At 43.2% G+C, this 17,517-nt stretch overlaps 1 protein-coding gene across 1 annotated transcript; it reads right to left on the reverse strand.

Moving 5' to 3' along the window:
* Window positions 1-6,010: 6,010 nt before the first annotated feature.
* TSPAN10 (tetraspanin 10) lies at window positions 6,011-11,756 on the reverse strand. The gene is made up of 2 exons (XM_030206873.1): window positions 11,200-11,756; window positions 6,011-6,333 (listed from the first exon to the last, which is right to left on the reverse strand). The coding sequence occupies exons 1-2, from the start codon at window positions 11,754-11,756 to the stop codon at window positions 6,027-6,029; spliced, it is 864 nt and encodes a 287-aa protein (XP_030062733.1). The 3' UTR covers window positions 6,011-6,026.
* Window positions 11,757-17,517: the final 5,761 nt, after the last annotated feature.

A 17,517-nucleotide genomic window follows, 5' to 3' on the forward strand; every position in this document is an offset into this window, starting at 1 on the left:
AAATCTTCTGCTCAGGATGCTAGGAATTATTAAGAAAGGGATAGTGAATAAGACCGAAAATACTATAAAGCCTCTGTATCGCTCCATGGTGTGACCGCACCTTGAGTATGTGTTCAGTTCTGGTTGCTGTATCTCAAAAAACATATAGTGGAGTGAACAAAATGATAAAGGGGATGGAATTCCTCTCGTATGAGGAAAGGCTAAAGAGGTTAGGGCTCTTCAGCTTGGAAAAGAGATGGATGAAGGGAGATATGATTGAGGTCTACAAAATCCTGAGTGGTGTAGAATGAATAGAATTAAATCGATTTTTTACTCATTCCAAAGTACAAAGACCAGGGGATACTCAATGAAGTTACATAGAAATACTTTCAAAAGAAATAGAAGGAAATATTTTTTCACTCAACAAATAGTTAAACTCTAGAATTCTTTGTTGGAGGATGTGGTAACAGCGGTTAGGATTTAAAAAAGGTTTGAGCCAGACATGGGAAAGCAACTGCTTGCCCTGGGATTTGTGGTGTGGAATGTTGCCACAATTTGGGTTTTGGATTAGATGGACCATTTATTTTATTACTTGGATTTTGCTCACACCTTTTTTGGTAGTAGCTCAAGGTAAGTTACATTCAGGCATACTGGGTATTTCTCTATCCCTGGAGGGCTCACAATCTAAGGTTGTACCTGAGGCAATGGAGGGTTAAGTGACTTGCCCAAGATCACAAGGAGCAGCAGTGGGATTTGAGCTGGCCACCTCTGGATTGCAAGACAGGTGCTCTAACCACTAGGCCACTCCTCCATCCCAACATCCCAAAGAATCTTGTTACTCTTTGGGGTTCTACATGGAATGTTGCTACACTTTGAAATTCTGCATGGAATCTTGTTATTCTTTAGAATTCTAGAATCTTTATTTATTTAGAATCTGCTCACCCCTTTTTCAGTAGTAGCTCAAGGTGAGTTACATTCAGGTACTCTGGATATTTCTCTGTCCCAGGAGGGCTCACAATCTAAGTTTGTACCTGAGGCAATGGAGGGTTAAGTGACTTGCCCAAGATCACAAGGAGCAGCAGTGGGATTTGAACCAGCCACCTCTGGATTGCAAGACAGGTGCTCTAACCACTAGGCCACTCCATTTGTCTGACCCAATATTGCTACTCTTATGTTCTTATATTCCACTAATAAGTTAAGCAATTAACTGGCTTTCTTGAAAGGATTATAATCTTTGAATGCATGACTAGGAACACAAACATACACTTCTATATGCAATATCACAATTCCTCATGTACAGCCACAAAACAACCTTTTAAGGTGGATAATGTTCACAATGAGCTCCTTTTATTATCAACCAGATAGAAAAGATAAGAGTTTTGCGGTTTTGACAAAGTATAAGTCATCACAAGAACAAAATATAGGAAAATTAATGGACCCTTTTAGGGGCTTATAGCCCATTTTTGTTTAAACAAACGAGAGGTCTGCATGAAACAAAATCTTTATGTTTATTATTTTGACTTATAAAACCACTTGTCCCTGAAATATTCTCAAACCAGAATAATCCATTTGTGTTTCTAAAATGTAAACTTCTACAAAACAGATGAGGTGAAGATGTGATTCCATGTGCCCCAGTGAAAGGAGAGTTTAATTTTACTTCCTTGTAATTACAATATGCTCCATCTTTATAACACCAAGCTTCCTAAGGCAGGTTACAACAACAGTTTAGATGAACCTGTCAGGGAACAGGATATCCTCACTGAGATTTGGCCATCTGAATTGTGTAGAACAGTGTAGAAAACTTAGTACAAAATACAGAGTTTATAACTGGTATTTCTACCAGCTACAATAAGTTTTAAGCTATTTTAGTGAAATTCAATTTTATTTCATGATATATATCTAGATATGGGAAGCTTTCAATTTAAAAAAAAGCTGTCAAATAAGTAAAAAAAAATATATATCCTTTATCCTCCACCTTTTAAGGCACTGCCTATCCAACTGGAACAGCTTTAGACTTTTTACAGGTGGACCATGCATAGGCAGGTCCGTTATTTCTAATAATCTTTTGCTATTGTTTTCAATAGTGTTTGCCATTGTTTTTGGTGAACTAAAATGCTGGCAAGCTCCGCCTACTCCCTTCTGCCCACATGATGGGCTAGATGGCTAATGCCATCTGTTCTCAATCTAGCCTCCTTGGTTAGCACTATACAGTGGCGTAGGAAGGGGGGGCAGGAGGGGCGGTCCGCCCCGGGTGCACGCAGCTGGGGGTGTCAGCTCCGCTGGTTCCCTGCTCCCTCTGCCCCGGAACAGGTTACTACTTCTGTTCCGGGGCAGAGAGAGCAGGGAACCAACTGAGCCGACGCAGCTCCCAGCGACGTACACTCGGGGCGGACCGGCCCTCCGCCCAGCTCCTTTCCTACGCACGCAACTGGTAAGAATGCACTCGGGAGGGATGCACCCAGGGGAGGTGTGTAGCCGTGCTGCACCCCATGGGGGGAGTGCGCAGCGGCGAAACCGCCCCGGGTGGCGCCGCCCTCACTACGGCACTGGCACTGTGGCTAGTTTTCTGTATTATAAAGGCTGGTGAGGTATTCTCAGAAGACACTAGGGACCAGTGTAGATCACTGACCACACAGGGCCAACTCAACAGCTGCAAAACGTACATCTATTTTCCTCTGTCCATGTGTTTTATATATAGAGCAATTTCCTCAGATTTTTGTTGTTGTTGTTTAATTGGACTTTAGAATTTTTAACAGGTGCGGCTACATAATTTCAAAAAGTAGCACTATGCATTTTAAACAAACAAGAAAAAAACTTCAAGAAGTGTGCCAGTCCTAACTTTTTATTAACCATCATCTTTCTCTAACTCCTTTTTTAGACTGGGATGCAGAAACCTTTGTTTGCAACTATCCATTGGTTTCTCTCCCCCCCTCCCTCATGTTTATCCTTGTCTTCTTTAGTTCAGCCATAATATACGGTAACGGAATTCAAACATGCGTGGGATAAGCATAAAGGAATCCTGTGCCAAAGGAATGGATCCTCAGGAGCTTAGTCAAGATCTGGAGGCGGGGCTGGTGGTTGGGAGGCGGAGATAGGGCTGGGCAGACTTATACGGTCTGTGCCAGAGCCAGTGGTTAGGAGGAGGGGCAGGTGCTTGGGAGGCGGGGATAGTGCTGGGCAGACTTATACGGTCTGTGGCAGAGCCGGTGGTGGGGCAGACTTATAGGGTCTGTGCCAGAGCCGGTGGTGAGAGGCGGGGCTGGTGGTTGGGAGGCGGGGATAGGGCTGGGCAGACTTATACGGTCTGTGCCAGAGCCAGTGGTTAGGAGGAGGGGCAGGTGCTTGGGAGGCGGGGATAGTGCTGGGCAGACTTATACGGTCTGTGGCAGAGCCGGTGGTGGGGCAGACTTATAGGGTCTGTGCCAGAGCCGGTGGTGAAAGGCGGGGCTGGTGGTTGGGAGGCGGGGATAGTGCTGGGCAGACTTATATGGTCTGTGCCCTGAAGAGCACAGGTACAAATCAAAGTAGGGTATACACAAAACGTAGCACGCATGAGTTGTCTTGTTGGGCAGACTGGATGGACCGTGCAGGTCTTTTTCTGCCGTCATCTACTATGTTACTATGTATATGTTAATCCCCTGGTTGAGACACATGGATTACAGCTGTCTCAGAGTATTGCATAAGTAAATCCTTAAACCATTCAATTGTCAATCCCCCTCCCCTCATTGCAAAGATGTTATTTTGAATTCACTTTTTCCATTAGAACATGCAGTTTGTAAAATATTTTATTCCACAAATAGGATATGTCAAAACAAATAATTCATACCATTATTGGAAAAAAGTCACAGTTATTTGTATCAGGTGTTCAGCGCTGTGTGCGTCTGGTAGTGCTATACAAATAATAATAATAATAGTTATTTATTTCTGTATATACATGGGGAGAGTTAGCTGGTTTAAGTAGAAAGAAAACAGCACCCTTAAAAATGTAGAAATAGAATAGTGATTAGAGCAACAGGCTTAGAACTAGGGATGCTAGAGATCAAATCCCACCTGTCATCGATGTTCCTTGTACCTTTAAACAGGGTACTTCACTCTTCCTTACAGAAGTGATTGTAATCCCACATGGGCAGGGAAATAACATCTGTATATTCCTTCCTATACTAGGCCTGTAATGTGGCCCTGCTAGCCCTCGGTTTTCCTAGCCTTGCTGTTATCAGCATATTTTCAGTTTCTTCCTGCAGCTGCATGTAAGCTACAGTGCTTTCTCAGTAAATGGAAAGTACATGTTACATGTCAAGGTGACACTTGGGAGGAAATGAGGTTATGCAGCCCATATATGGCAGATACAATGTGATTAAACCTTGGTGGTGATGAGAGACTGAGGACCCTGCGACTCCAAGATGTTCCAATGGAAATATGTGTTCAGAGAAGAAGGACACCAGGAGGGGCATAATTGAACAAAAACGTCTATCTCCATGGGCGTTTATCTCCGAGAACGGGTCCGTGAAGGGGCGGACCGAACCGTATTTTCGAAAAAAATAGACGTCCATGTTTTATTCGACAATTTGTGAGCTGGGCGTTTTTGTTTTTCAGTGATAATGGAAAATGAAAGCGCCCAGCTCAAAAACGAATAAATCCAAGGCATTTGTTCGTGGGAGGGGTCAGGATTCGTAGTGCACTGGTCCCCCTCACATGCCAGGACACCAACCGGGCACCCTAGGGGCACTTTTACAAAAACAAAAAAAAAAAGGTAAAAGAGCTCCCAGGTGCATAGCACCCTTCCCTTAGGTGTTGAGCCCCCCAAATCCCCCTCAAAACCCACCGCCCACAAGTCTACACCATTACTATAGCCCTAAGGGGTGAAGGGGGGCACCTACATGTGGGTACAGTGGGTTTGGGGGGCGGTTTGGAGGGCTCCCATTTACCAGCACAAGTGTAACAGGTGGGGGGGGATGGGCCTGGGTCCACCTGCCTGAAGTCCACTGCACCCCATAATAACTGCTCCAGTGACCTGCATACTGCTGCCAGGGAGGTGGGTATGACATTTGAGGGTGAAAATAAAAAGTTGTGAAACAGCATATTTTGTGGTGGGAGGGGGTTTGTGACCACTGGGGGAGTCAGGGGAGGTCATCCCAGATTCCCTCCAGTGGTCATCTGGTCATTTAGGGCACTTTTTGGGGCCTTATTCGTGGAAAAACAGGGTCCAGGAAAAGTGCCCTAAATTCTCGCTAAAAACGCATATTTTCTTCCATTATCGGCGAAAGGCGCCCATCTCTGATCGCCCGATAACCACGCCCCAGTTCCGCCTTCACCACGCCTTCGACACGCCCCATCAACTTTGTCCGCATCCGCGACGGAGTGCAGTTGAAAAGCTAGTGGCTTTCGATTATACCGCTTTATTCGTTTTTGTGAGATAAACGTCTATCTCCCGATTTGGGTCGCAATATAGGCATTTTTATTTTTCAATTATAAGCTGGCAGGTGTTTCATACTAGCTTGGTACATGGTTTTTGCACGCTGTGAGCACGCTTTACTGATAAGGAATTAGCCAATTGCCACAAAGTGTGCATGTGAACACAAGTAGGAGAGGATGATAGAATAGAGGAAATTGCCATTTTTGTATATTACTATATTGTGTGATGGAAGGAAACAGGAAAATCCATATATGATCATAAGTTAGTTTAGGAGAAATCACATGATTTAGGAGAAACGAAACTTACAACAGTATATATGTGATGGCTAAGAAAGTTTTTGCTGAGCAGTTTTGTTATTAAGTCTTTGCGCCTGGGTTTTCTGTGTGACAACCTGCTCCAGAGAGAACAATTATTTTGTATTGGCTCAGTGAGATACCAATAAAGATTTTTACTGGTTGCGCCTATACCTAAGTCTGATTGTCTCTCTTATTCCAGCCTCTAGAGCTGAAGTGTTTTCCCCTCCCCAGGGGCAAGGGACAGGATTACACAATCCGTACCCAATTGTAACTTGCTTTGATCTTGGATTGGAATGTTATGTAATTAAATCTAAAAATGCACATCAGTTTTCACCTTCTTACCCCAAAGTTTTAATCAGTTCAAAGTCTTTCAGAAGTTTTGTTGCAAACAGAAGACTAATTAATTCAGCAGTCAGAAGAATTGCCATGGAAGAACTAGCCAGCCCCATGCTCATGCGAAACCATTTGATTATCTGTGGCATACACCCATCGAGGTAAACGATGTTCTGAGCTACTACCGTGTCCATGGTGAGAGTTCCAAAGCCACACTGTGAATTTGGGATGGTCCCATTTTCCAGAGGGTCGATACAACAGGAGGAAGGAACACCACAGGCCTGGACCCCCAGGGAAGTGCAATTGAAATACCTAAAACATTGCACAAGAATATTAGCATCATAGTGAGGAGCCAACTTTTTAAAACAATGGTGAATGCTAAGCTCAGTACAAAATAGTCTTCTCTGGACACAATAAAGGAGTTTACTCACACACACTGCACCCACAGAGCTAGAACTTGCGGTTTCATGTATATCAAGCAAAGGGGAGGGTGTATCTTTGTATTGTCATTTTGTTATTAGTGGAGGAGTGGCCTAGTGGTTAGGGTGGTGGACTTTGGTCCTGGGGAACTGAGTTTGATTCCCACTTCAGGCACAGGCAGCTCCTTGTGACTCTGGGCAAGTCACTTAACCCTCCATTGCCCCAGGTACAAATAAGTACCTGTATACAATATGTAAGGGGTACAAATGTAACAAAAATAAAATAGTTACTATTGGAGATTCTACATGGAATGTTGCTATTCCACTAGCAACATTCCATGTAGAAGGAGGCTGTGCAGGCTTCTGTTTCTTTGAGTCTGACGTCCTGCACGTACGTGCAGGACGTCAGACTCACAGAAGCAGAAGCCTGTGCGGCCACATTGGTGATCTGCAAGGGCCGACTTCTACATGGAATGTTGCTAGTGGAATAGCAACATTCCATGTAGAATCTCAAATAGTAGCAACAGTGGAGGAGTGGCCTAGTGGTTAGGGTGGTGGACTTTGGTCCTAGGGAACTGAGGAACTGAGTTTGATTCCCACTTCAGGCACAGGCAGCTCCTTGTGACTCTGGGCAAGTCACTTAACCCTCCATTGCCCCAGGTACAAATACCTGTATACAATATGTAAGCCGCATTGAGCCTGCCATGAGTGGGAAAGCGTGGGGTACAAATGTAACAAAATAAAATGTATTGCTTTATTTGTACATATTTTTTATTGGATAGGCAGGATATGCATACTAATAATTGAAATGAATTGGAATGGTTGGTAAACAATGTATATCTCAAATGACAGATCTGACTACTGACTGACAAGTTTATCTTAAAGCTAGTGTTTCAATTCTTACACCAGATTATGACAAACACAGTGTTGTAGCAAGGGAGGGGTGGTGGGGGCGGTGTGCCCCGGGCGCACGCTGCTGGAGGGTGCAGAGAGCAGCCGCGCGCCTGTCAGCTCCGCTGGTTCCCTGCTTCCTCTGCCCCGGAATAGGTTACTTCCTGTTCTGGGGCAGAGGGAGCAGGGAGCCAGTGGAGCCGACAGGCGCGAGGCTGCTCTCTGCACCCTCCAGCAGCCAAGAATGCACCTGGGTGGTGTCATTGTACCGGGGGGGAGGGGGCTTGATGCGCCGGGGAGGGGGGGGTCATGCTGCACCCGGGGGGGGGGGGGGGTGCGCAGCGGCGATCCGCCCCGGGTGGCAGCTGACCTAGGATTGCCACTGGACAAACATTTGGTTTATGAATCTGAGGCATTACGGTGTAAGTGTGGACAGTCTTGTGACTTCTGTCTGATCGACCACCTGCTCCCTTGACCCCATCCCATCCTCATGGGTTACTACTCCAAGGCATTGTCTTACACCCTTTCTTCTAATCATGGTCTCTAACAATCTTTCTTCTGGGGTATTTCCATCTACTTGGAAACATGCAGTAGTCAGACCAGTTCTCCAGAAACCAATTCTGAACTCAGAACTTGCATCCAACTACTGCCCTACATCTAACTTATGTTTTGCTTCTAAGATCACAGAACAAGTTATCTTTAGACAACTTTTTAAATCATATTGATGCTAGCAATATTTTTCACCTGCTGCAATCTAGATTTCATCCAAGTCATAGCTGCAAAACCATTCTTACTGGCCTTCTGAGTGACCTCCACACCAAGCTAGATATTGGAAATATTGCCAGTCTAGTCTCCCTATAGCTAACTGCTGCTTTTGACCTTGTCAACCCTGACTTTCTTCTTTGAAGACTAAGAAACCTGGGGATTATGGGTGTAGTTTACTCATAGTTCACTTCTTTCTCAAGGCTCACACATTTGACATCTTCTATGCTTACGTTTCCTCCAATAGGTGCCCATTGCCCTGCGGTGTTCCCCAAGGATCTGTGCTTGCCCCACTGTTATTCAACATCTTTCTGTTATGATCCTACTGGGGCAAGCATGGTAGCGAAGGGTCTCAGTCCTGATTGGCTATGTCAGGGATTGGGTTGATGTCTCAGGCAGATGATGTCAGATGTTAGACCCTATTTAAACCTACCTCTGCTTGCACAGGGTTCTCTAGCGTTAATTCCCTCAGCTGTGAGCTTACCTTGTGATTATCCATTGTCTGTGCTGTGGTAGTGAGTTCTCTCTCTGTGTGGTTAGTTTTTAACCCTTTGCTTTCTGTATTTGCTCTTTGTGACAGCTTGTGCTGTAGCTCAGCTGTGAGCTGTGTGGTTTCCCGTTTTCCCTTTACTTGCTGTATCTGTTGTTTGAATTCTGTTTGTGCTGCTCTTCCGTTTGAGCTGTGTGGCACAGCCCTGAGCTGCCTCTCTGTGTTTTTTCCCTTTTACCTTTTACTTGCTGTATCTGTTGCTTGAATCCTGTTTGGGCTGCTCTTCTGTTTTAGCTGTGTGGCACAGTCCTGAGCTGCCTCTTTGTGTGGTTTCCCTTTAACCTTTACTGGCTGTTGTTACTGTGAGTACCTGTGTGTTTGGTCTTGTGACCTTTCATTGGTGACTGTGTTTTGTGCAGTGTGTGCGGCCTAATTAGTATTCCCTTCTGGGACTTTGCTCTGTTCCTTTTCCCCTTCCTTCTTGTTTGTTTGGGTTCCAGTTCGGCACTGCGGCCCATATGTTTGGCTTCTGTTACGTGTGGGTTTCTGTTCGGTCTTGCGGCCCATATGAGTGTTCTATCTTTCCTTTCTGGTGGTGCTCTCTGGTCTCCCTGAGCATGCTGGGCTTCTTTGCCTTTTGCCTGTGTACTAGCATGAGCTCAGTCTGCCCTAGGCCTTGGCCTAGGTCCAAGGGCTCACGACCAAAAACAACACTTTCTCAGTTCCCTCACAAATCTGATTCAAGATTTAGGTATTTATGCTTTGTACTATGCAGATGATATTCTCCTACTACATGAGACGGACCTGATCAACCCAGACTTACACATCTTGAATAAAAGCATTGTCTTCTGTAGCCTCCTGGCTTGCTGAAAATCATCTCATTCTGAATCCGTCTAAGACCATTGCATGCTGGATTACTGGTTCTTCTACCTCTCCACCCCAATCCCCTCAACTTCACAATGCCCAAATTCCTCTGGTAACTCATTTCAAGTATCTAAGGGTAATTATCAATCAAGAAATTTCATTCATCCCACAAATCTCAGCACTAGCAAAAGGCAACCTTTTGCTCACTGTGCCAGTTTAAATCTTTCAGACCTTATTTAGATGACCCATCACAAATGACTCATCTTTAGGCTTTCATCTTGTCATGCTTGGACTATTGTAACACTGTGTACTCTGGCCTACTGCAACACTGCCTATAACATTGTCAAATCATTCAAAATACCGCCATTCACATTTTTGCCTGAGCCTCCAGATTTGATCACGTCACTTCCCTTCTTATTCAGCATCATTAGCTCACTAGCCCTTATTGCATCCAATAGAAGATTCTGACTCTCATGCACAAAGTACTCTGTTCAGATACCCCCCCTCCCTACTTATTCTCCCTGATCATCCCTTATCCCCCCCTCCCAAGGTTACTGTACTCCCTAAATGACAAGCATCTCTGCCTCCCACCTCTGAAACAAGCCCAGTTCTGGCTTGCCCACTCACTCTAGAATTCCCTCTTTTCCATGATTTGACAGGAGTGATCCTATCCTAAATTTAGAGTCCTTCTCAAAACTCACTTATTTGAAAAGGCCTGCTCAGTTCACCATGCCCCAGATAGCCATCAGAGGATCCACTGACTACACAATCTTAATCTTTCTCTCTACCTGCCTTCTTTCCCTATCCTATCCTGTCATATATGATGCTCTTTTCACTCAAATTATCCTGGCAATTGTTTTGTACATCACCTTGTTATGTCGCTGAAGAAAGGCAATTCATCAAATACCAATAATCATAAACATAAGATACCCTTATATGTTGGCATGTAACACTAACCAGGGTATGCCTTTAAAGGTAATATAGTAAAAAAAAACAAAAATCAAGTGTAATGGCATTGGGTTTCCACAGATGAGGGAGTGGCTTCGGCTTCTAACCCCTCTGTAGCTCTATCCTTGCTGTGGATTGGGCTACTCTTTTGCTCACTGTCTTTTTCAGTTCTGGTACCTCCTCTGGACCATGCACAGTGAACCCCAAACCTGTTGTAATCAACAGTGAGATCAGTAACACTGGAGAAGGATACATTTCCTGATAGCACTAAGCCTGGTTTAGGAGTTAAAACAAGGTCAAAGACAGACAGACATTTTGTGTAACAAGAAGAGGACAGGATTCTAATAAAATGTCATTAAGAATGGCAAATTCAGTTTTCAGGTATCATCATAACATAGCCAGGGTACACTAGAATTTGCTGACATAATTTTTCTGCAGTCCTGAGTTTAATCTACCTTGGCAATCCGATAATTTTGCAACAGAAAAATTAAGGTGCAGTTGGCAATTTGGGTCCCCTTATGGGTTTTTGTAAGTTAGAAATAATGATAAAGGACCCAGGAACATCATTTTGCCAGGATCAACATATGTACTTTTAAAGCTTCTATAATTACAAAACCTGAAGTATAAAAGTTCAATGCAAATTACGAATGCTTCCTTTTCTGTAAATCTGAACACAGAAGACTTTGCTGCACCTAAGACAACATTAAGGTCAAACATTCCACTAAAATCCAAACTGTTAAAGGGCATTTCCCTGCTTTGCCATGATGTTAGAATGAAAAAAAAGGGGGGGGGGGTTGTACTTACAAATTTATTTTCCAGTCTTCATACGACTTTACTCCACAACATTCTGCACCCTGCTGGATTTCATCTATAATAAACCTCAGATCGGCGTCCTCCTGATACAATTTGACAGCCACCAGAAGAGTGTCTTCTAGAAAATCCTTAATCTGATTTTTCATGGTATACAATATTATTCCGGTTATAACCTCTAGGATCATAAGGGTAATAACTGATATTGCGAAAAATTTCAGGAGGCAAGCATTTCCTCTGAGAGCCCCGATACAGCCTGAAAAGGCCACAGTGCCAGTTGTAAGACCGATAAGTACAAAGATCAGCATTGGATCAGTGCCCAGGTGACCTATCTTCTCAGAGATCAGAGATTCCTTGTCTATGAGACCCCAAACCCCAACGCCTAAGAGCAAGAGTCCCATGACAGTGAACAAGAAATTAGAAAAGAATAAGACATACTTAATGCAGCAGTTTAAACCGACAATCCGACGATAGTTTTGGTGATTAGTTGAAAGGTTCCGTTTCTGTGTCTTCCGCGCTTTGGTTGCTTTGCCAATGGAGGCGCTGTCCATTTCAGCACCGCAGGCCCGAGGCAAGAGAGCAGCCCGGGGGCTTTGGCCTGAATCTCCAGGTGAAACCTTGGACCCCGAACTGAAAAGTCCCAGCTCTTCCACTCTAGTAGCGCCCTGATCATACAAAAAAACACAAGGAGCAAAAGTCACAGCTGAGAATTATTTATGAAGAAAAAAGAAGCGAGGAATCGGCAAGAGATTTCTCACGTTTCCTCTGTCTGCACAACTTTGAAACTGCAGGATAGTCTAAACTCATTTTCTAACTCATTCAAGTTCGGAGCTAGTAATTGACAGATGAAACGCTATTTATTATTATTATTATTATTATTATTATTATTATTAATTACATTTGTACCCCACATTATCCCACCTATTTGCAGGCTCAATGTGGCTTACAGAGTGTAGTTATGACATAGTCATGACAGGATCTTGTATACAATTAGTATAAGCAGAAGATATACGAGGAATTAGAGAAGTAGGTGTTAGATAGGGTGGTGTAGGAGTTGCATTTTGATACTTGAATGAGTTGGGTGGTGATTTGTGTCGTTAAGGGTTCATTTTGTAGGCTTTGTTGAAGAGATGTGTCTTCAAGGATTTGCGAAAGTTAGTTAGATTGTCTATGGTTTTCAGGGCTGTGGGTAGTGCGTTCCATAGCTGTGTACTTCTGTATGAGAAGGTAGTGGCGTATGCCTGCTTATATTTGAGTCCTTTACAGCTGGGGAAGTTCAAATTGAGGAATTTGCGGGCTGATCTTTTGGCGTTTCTGGGCGGTAGGTCCACTAGGTTTACCATGTAGAGTGGGGCATTTGTATCCCACATTATCCCACCTATTTGCAGGCTCAATGTGGCTTACAGAGTGTAGTTATGACATAGTCATGACAGGATCTTGTATACAATTAGTATAAGCAGAAGATATATGAGGAATTAGAGAAGTAGGTGTTAGATAGGGTGGTGTAGGAGTTGCATTTTGATACTTGAATGAGTTGGGTGGTGATTTGTGTCGTTAAGGGTTCATTTTGTAGGCTTTGTTGAAGAGATGTGTCTTCAAGGATTTGCGAAAGTTAGTTAGATTGTCTATGGTTTTCAGGGCTGTGGGTAGTGCGTTCCATAGCTGTGTACTTCTGTATGAGAAGGTAGTGGCATATGCCTGCTTATATTTGAGTCCTTTACAGCTGGGGAAGTTCAAATTGAGGAATTTGCGGGCTGATCTTTTGGCGTTTCTGGGCGGTAGGTCCACTAGGTTTACCATGTAGAGTGGGGCATTTGTATCCCACATTATCCCACCTATTTGCAGGCTCAATGTGGCTTACAGAGTGTTGTTATGACATAGTCATGACAGGATCTAAGATACAATCGGTAGTATTCAGAAGATATATGAGGAATTAAAGAAGTAGGTGTTAGATAGGGTGGTGTAGGAGTTGCATTTTGATACTTGAATGAGTTGGGTGGTGATTTGTGTCGTTAAGGGTTCATTTTGTAGGCTTTGTTGAAGAGATGTGTCTTCAAGGATTTGCGAAAGTTAGTTAGATTGTCTATGGTTTTCAGGGCTGTGGGTAGTGCGTTCCATAGCTGTGTACTTCTGTATGAGAAGGTAGTGGCATATGCCTGCTTATATTTGAGTCCTTTACAGCTGGGGAAGTTCAAATTGAGGAATTTGCGGGCTGATCTCTTGGCGTTTCTGGGCGGTAGGTCCACTAGGTTTACCATGTAGAGTGGGGCATTTGTATCCCACATTATCCCACCTATTTGCAGGCTCAATGTGGCTTACAGAGTGTAGTTATGACATAGTCATGACAGGATCTTGTATACAATTAGTATAAGCAGAAGATATATGAGGAATTAGAGAAGTAGGTGTTAGATCGGGAGTTGCATTTTGATACTTGAATGAGTTGGGTGGTGATTTGTGTCGTTAAGGGTTCATTTTGTAGGCTTTGTTGAAGAGATGTGTCTTCAAGCCATTTATGACTTGCAATTAAAAAAAAAAATAGTGACATTAGATCACTAGAGTGTGCAAATTACATCCTGGAGTTCAGGGATCCTATGGCCCCCTACAGCCCCCGGCCTCGGTCCCAACCAGCAGGGGTCTGGGGTCATAATCTTGATCTAAAAGCCACCCCCGACTGCAGTGAATTTAGCTGCCTTCTAAGTAGGCTTCCCTTTCCAGGATAACTCTCGTTTGGAATTCTCAGAACACATCCTAAAATGAAAATCAAGAAGTGCAGCAGTTTACAGATTCGACTTCAACATTTCCTTCTACCACAGCCCTATTACACTGTATAAAAAAAAGACGTGAATAAACATAAGCATAGATTCAGAAGAAAAGGTAAATTATTTACCCCATCCGTCCCTAACTCCCAGTTCCGGCTGTTTTTAAAGAGTCTTTAAGGAATCATTAGAGCCAAATGGACCCGTAGCTTAACTATCCCACCTCACCAATCCACCCCAGTTCTGAAAGTCATTTTTCTATATCTATTTTCTTAGATCTTCTTTCCTATCCTTAATCTCTTTGCATCACCAATTGCATCTGATATCCTGGAATAGCGATGCCATAACAGATCTCTGTAAGCCACATTGAGCCTGCAAATAGGTGGGAAAATGTGGGATACAAATGCAATAAATAAATAAATAAACAAACAAGTCAGTCATCTAATAAAGTCAAAGAGAAGAGCAACAAATAACGGAAGTAAATAAACGAAATGAAAACATTTCTTGAAAGGGAAAAGACTTCCTAAAATCTCCTGCCTGTCCCAGTCTGTCTGGAGTTTATACCTTGGGCAGCAGAGACCTGGCCTCATCCGGTTCCATCTCCGGAGAAGAAAGACACCGATTAGTTCGCATTTTCTTTATGTATCGACCATTTTAGCTATTACAATTTATTCCAGGAAAACTGAATAAACCCCTTCCTCTTACTCTCGACAAACCCACAGATAAAAAGCTCATTCTTGCCCTGAGTTTCTCCCAGTCATAATGTTGTCATGTGAGCTCTCGAATTCCTTTCTGTGGACCATCACATTCCACTGAAACAGATTCATACTCTACTTAGTAACGGACCGTTTTGGCTTTACTAGAAATGCCCAGGAACAGCCAGGATTTCGGCTTTTACCTCAGACATTATGATCCTATGCTTGCAGTTTGCAAGCGGACTGAAACATGCCTTACACTTTGATAGAAAGGCTGAAGTGCTTTCTTTCTTTCTTTCTTTCTTTCTTTCTTTCTTTCTTTCTTTCTTTCTTTCTTTCTTTCTTTCTTTCCTTCCTTCTTTCTTCCTTCCTTCTTTCTTTCTTTCTTTCTTTCTTTCTTTCCTTCCTTCCTTCCTTCTTTCTTTCTTTCTTTCTTTCTTTCTTTCTTTCTTTCTTTCTTTCTTTCCTTCCTTCCTTCCTTCCTTTCTTTCTTTCTTTCTTTCTTTCTTTCTTTCTTTCTTTCTTTCCTTCCTTTCCTTCTTTCTTTCTTTCTTTCTTTCTTTCCTTCCTTCCTTCCTTCCTTCTTTCTTTCTTTCTTTCTTTCTTTCTTTCTTTCTTTCTTTCTTTCTTTCTTTCCTTCCTTCCTTCCTTCCTTCCTTCCTTCCTTCCTTCCTTCCGTCTTTATTTCTTTGTTTGGATTTTGCTCACACCTTTTTCTGGAGTAGCTCAAAGTGAGTTACGTTCAGGTACCTATCTCTCCATCCTTTTTCTACTGCTCTGTCATTCACATGCAAGAACACGGTCTTTATTCTTGACAGACACACGTTATTGCTGCTTCTTTGGGCTTCCAGTATGCAATTGGAACCAATCTGTATTAGGGCTATAATAAGCTCTCATTCACAGCTACCTTAGATCTCCCCCACCACCATCATCACCACCACCACCACTTCCTGTTTAGTCCAGCCATTGTAGACACAGTCTTCAGCAGGGAGTCACATGGTGTGACTCCAGAACCTAGGATATGCGCTCCTGAGTCTGGGTGGTAGGGTTTACTCTTGAATCAGGGCTCAGACTCCATCCCTTTGGATGCCCTGAATGCTACTTGCACAGTATCCTCAACCAAAGAACCAGGAGCAAGTCTCAGAGATCATAAGAATATAAGAACAACAATACTGGGTCGGACCGATGGTCTATCCAGTCCAGTATCCTGCTTCCAGCAGTAGCCAATCCAGGTCACAAGTACTTGGCTGAAACACAATTAGTAGCACCATTCCACGCTACCAATCCCAGGGCAAGCAGTGGCTTCCCCCGTGACCATCTCAATAACAGGCTATGGACTTTTCCTCCAGGAACTTATCCAAACCTTTTTTAAACCCAGATACACTAACTGCCGTTACCGCATCCTCTGGCAATGAGCTCCAGAGCTTAACTATTCTTTGAATGACAAAATATTTCCTATTTGTTTTAAAAGTATTTCCATGCAATTAAATTGAGTGCCCCCTAGTCTTTGTACTTGTTGAATGGGAGAAAAGCCGTTTCACCTCTACCCATTCCAGTCCACTCAGGATTTTGTAGACCTCAATCATATCCCAACCTCAGCCATCTCTTTTCCAAGCTGAAGAGCCCTAACCTCTTTAGCCTTTCCCTCATACTGGAGCAGTTCCATCCCCTCTGTCATTTTGGTTGCTCTTCTTTGACTCTTTTCTAATTCCGCTATATCTTTTTTGAGATATGGCGACCAGAATCGAGCACAATATTCAAGATGCGGTCGCACCATAGAATGATTCAAAGGCATTATAATATTTTTGGTCTTATTTTACATCCTTCTTTTAATAATCCCTAGCAAATCTAGTCCAGCCGCATGACAGTAGGAGCCACTGGGCTGGCTTGGATATATGTTCAGGGCTTGATTTTTAGACAAACAGAAGGGGGAATTGTGGAACAGGGGTAATGATTTTGGACTCTTCATTGATGATGGAGCCTAAGGTTAACAATTTGGTCTGGAAAGCTTTTTTTCAAACTTAAGCAATTATGCCTAGTGCGTTCATGTTTTTACCCTGATCATTTTTTTTGTTTGTTTAAATCATTTTTATTAGTTGTGACAGACAAATAAACAGTTCTTTGTCGAGAAAAATATATACAAGAAATTGTCAACCAGCAGGCTTAGTCAACATATCAAGTTACAATATGATATTTGTATTTTCTCCCCTTCCTTTCCCTTCTGGGTACCTTGGTATTCCCTATGTCTTATCGCATCCCAGTATTGCAAATATAACAAGAACAGCAATTGACAGTCATCTGGCTAAATTATTCCAGAATAAACTCTTTTATTCGGCTTCGATTTGTGTGAGTTATTTAACTATGTTAACCCTGGGGTGTGCCCTTCCCTACCACCCTACCCTACCCGTCCCTCCCTCTACCCTTCCCCCCCCCCTTTGCTCCATTACAAGGTCAACTGAATTTGTTATTCGGTTCTCTCAGAGGTCAGTATCAGATGCAATGGTGTCTCTCATTATATACTGCATGCCCCGTCTATCAGTGGGTATTGTACCATCCATACCGCCATCAACAGTCACTCTACTTATTGACCGGGCCCATGGGGTACCGGGGAAGACTCAAAAATTCAACAGTAAACTTCGTGCCTTGGCCGGAAGAGTGATCCAAAGCATTTCCCACTGTGCCCTGAACCTAAGGTTTACCCTGATCATTATAAAATCATTGTCCAGCAGTCAATTTTATCAGTAATTGACTATTGCAATTCTCTTTATTTACATATTTCTGCTAAATGAGTACATAGGATCCAATGTATTCAGAATATGGCTGTAAGGTTGATCTATTGTAAGTCGAAGTTTGACCACATC

Source organism: Microcaecilia unicolor, chromosome 6, assembly GCF_901765095.1.
Source record: "Microcaecilia unicolor chromosome 6, aMicUni1.1, whole genome shotgun sequence".
Classification (NCBI taxonomy): domain Eukaryota; kingdom Metazoa; phylum Chordata; class Amphibia; order Gymnophiona; family Siphonopidae; genus Microcaecilia; species Microcaecilia unicolor.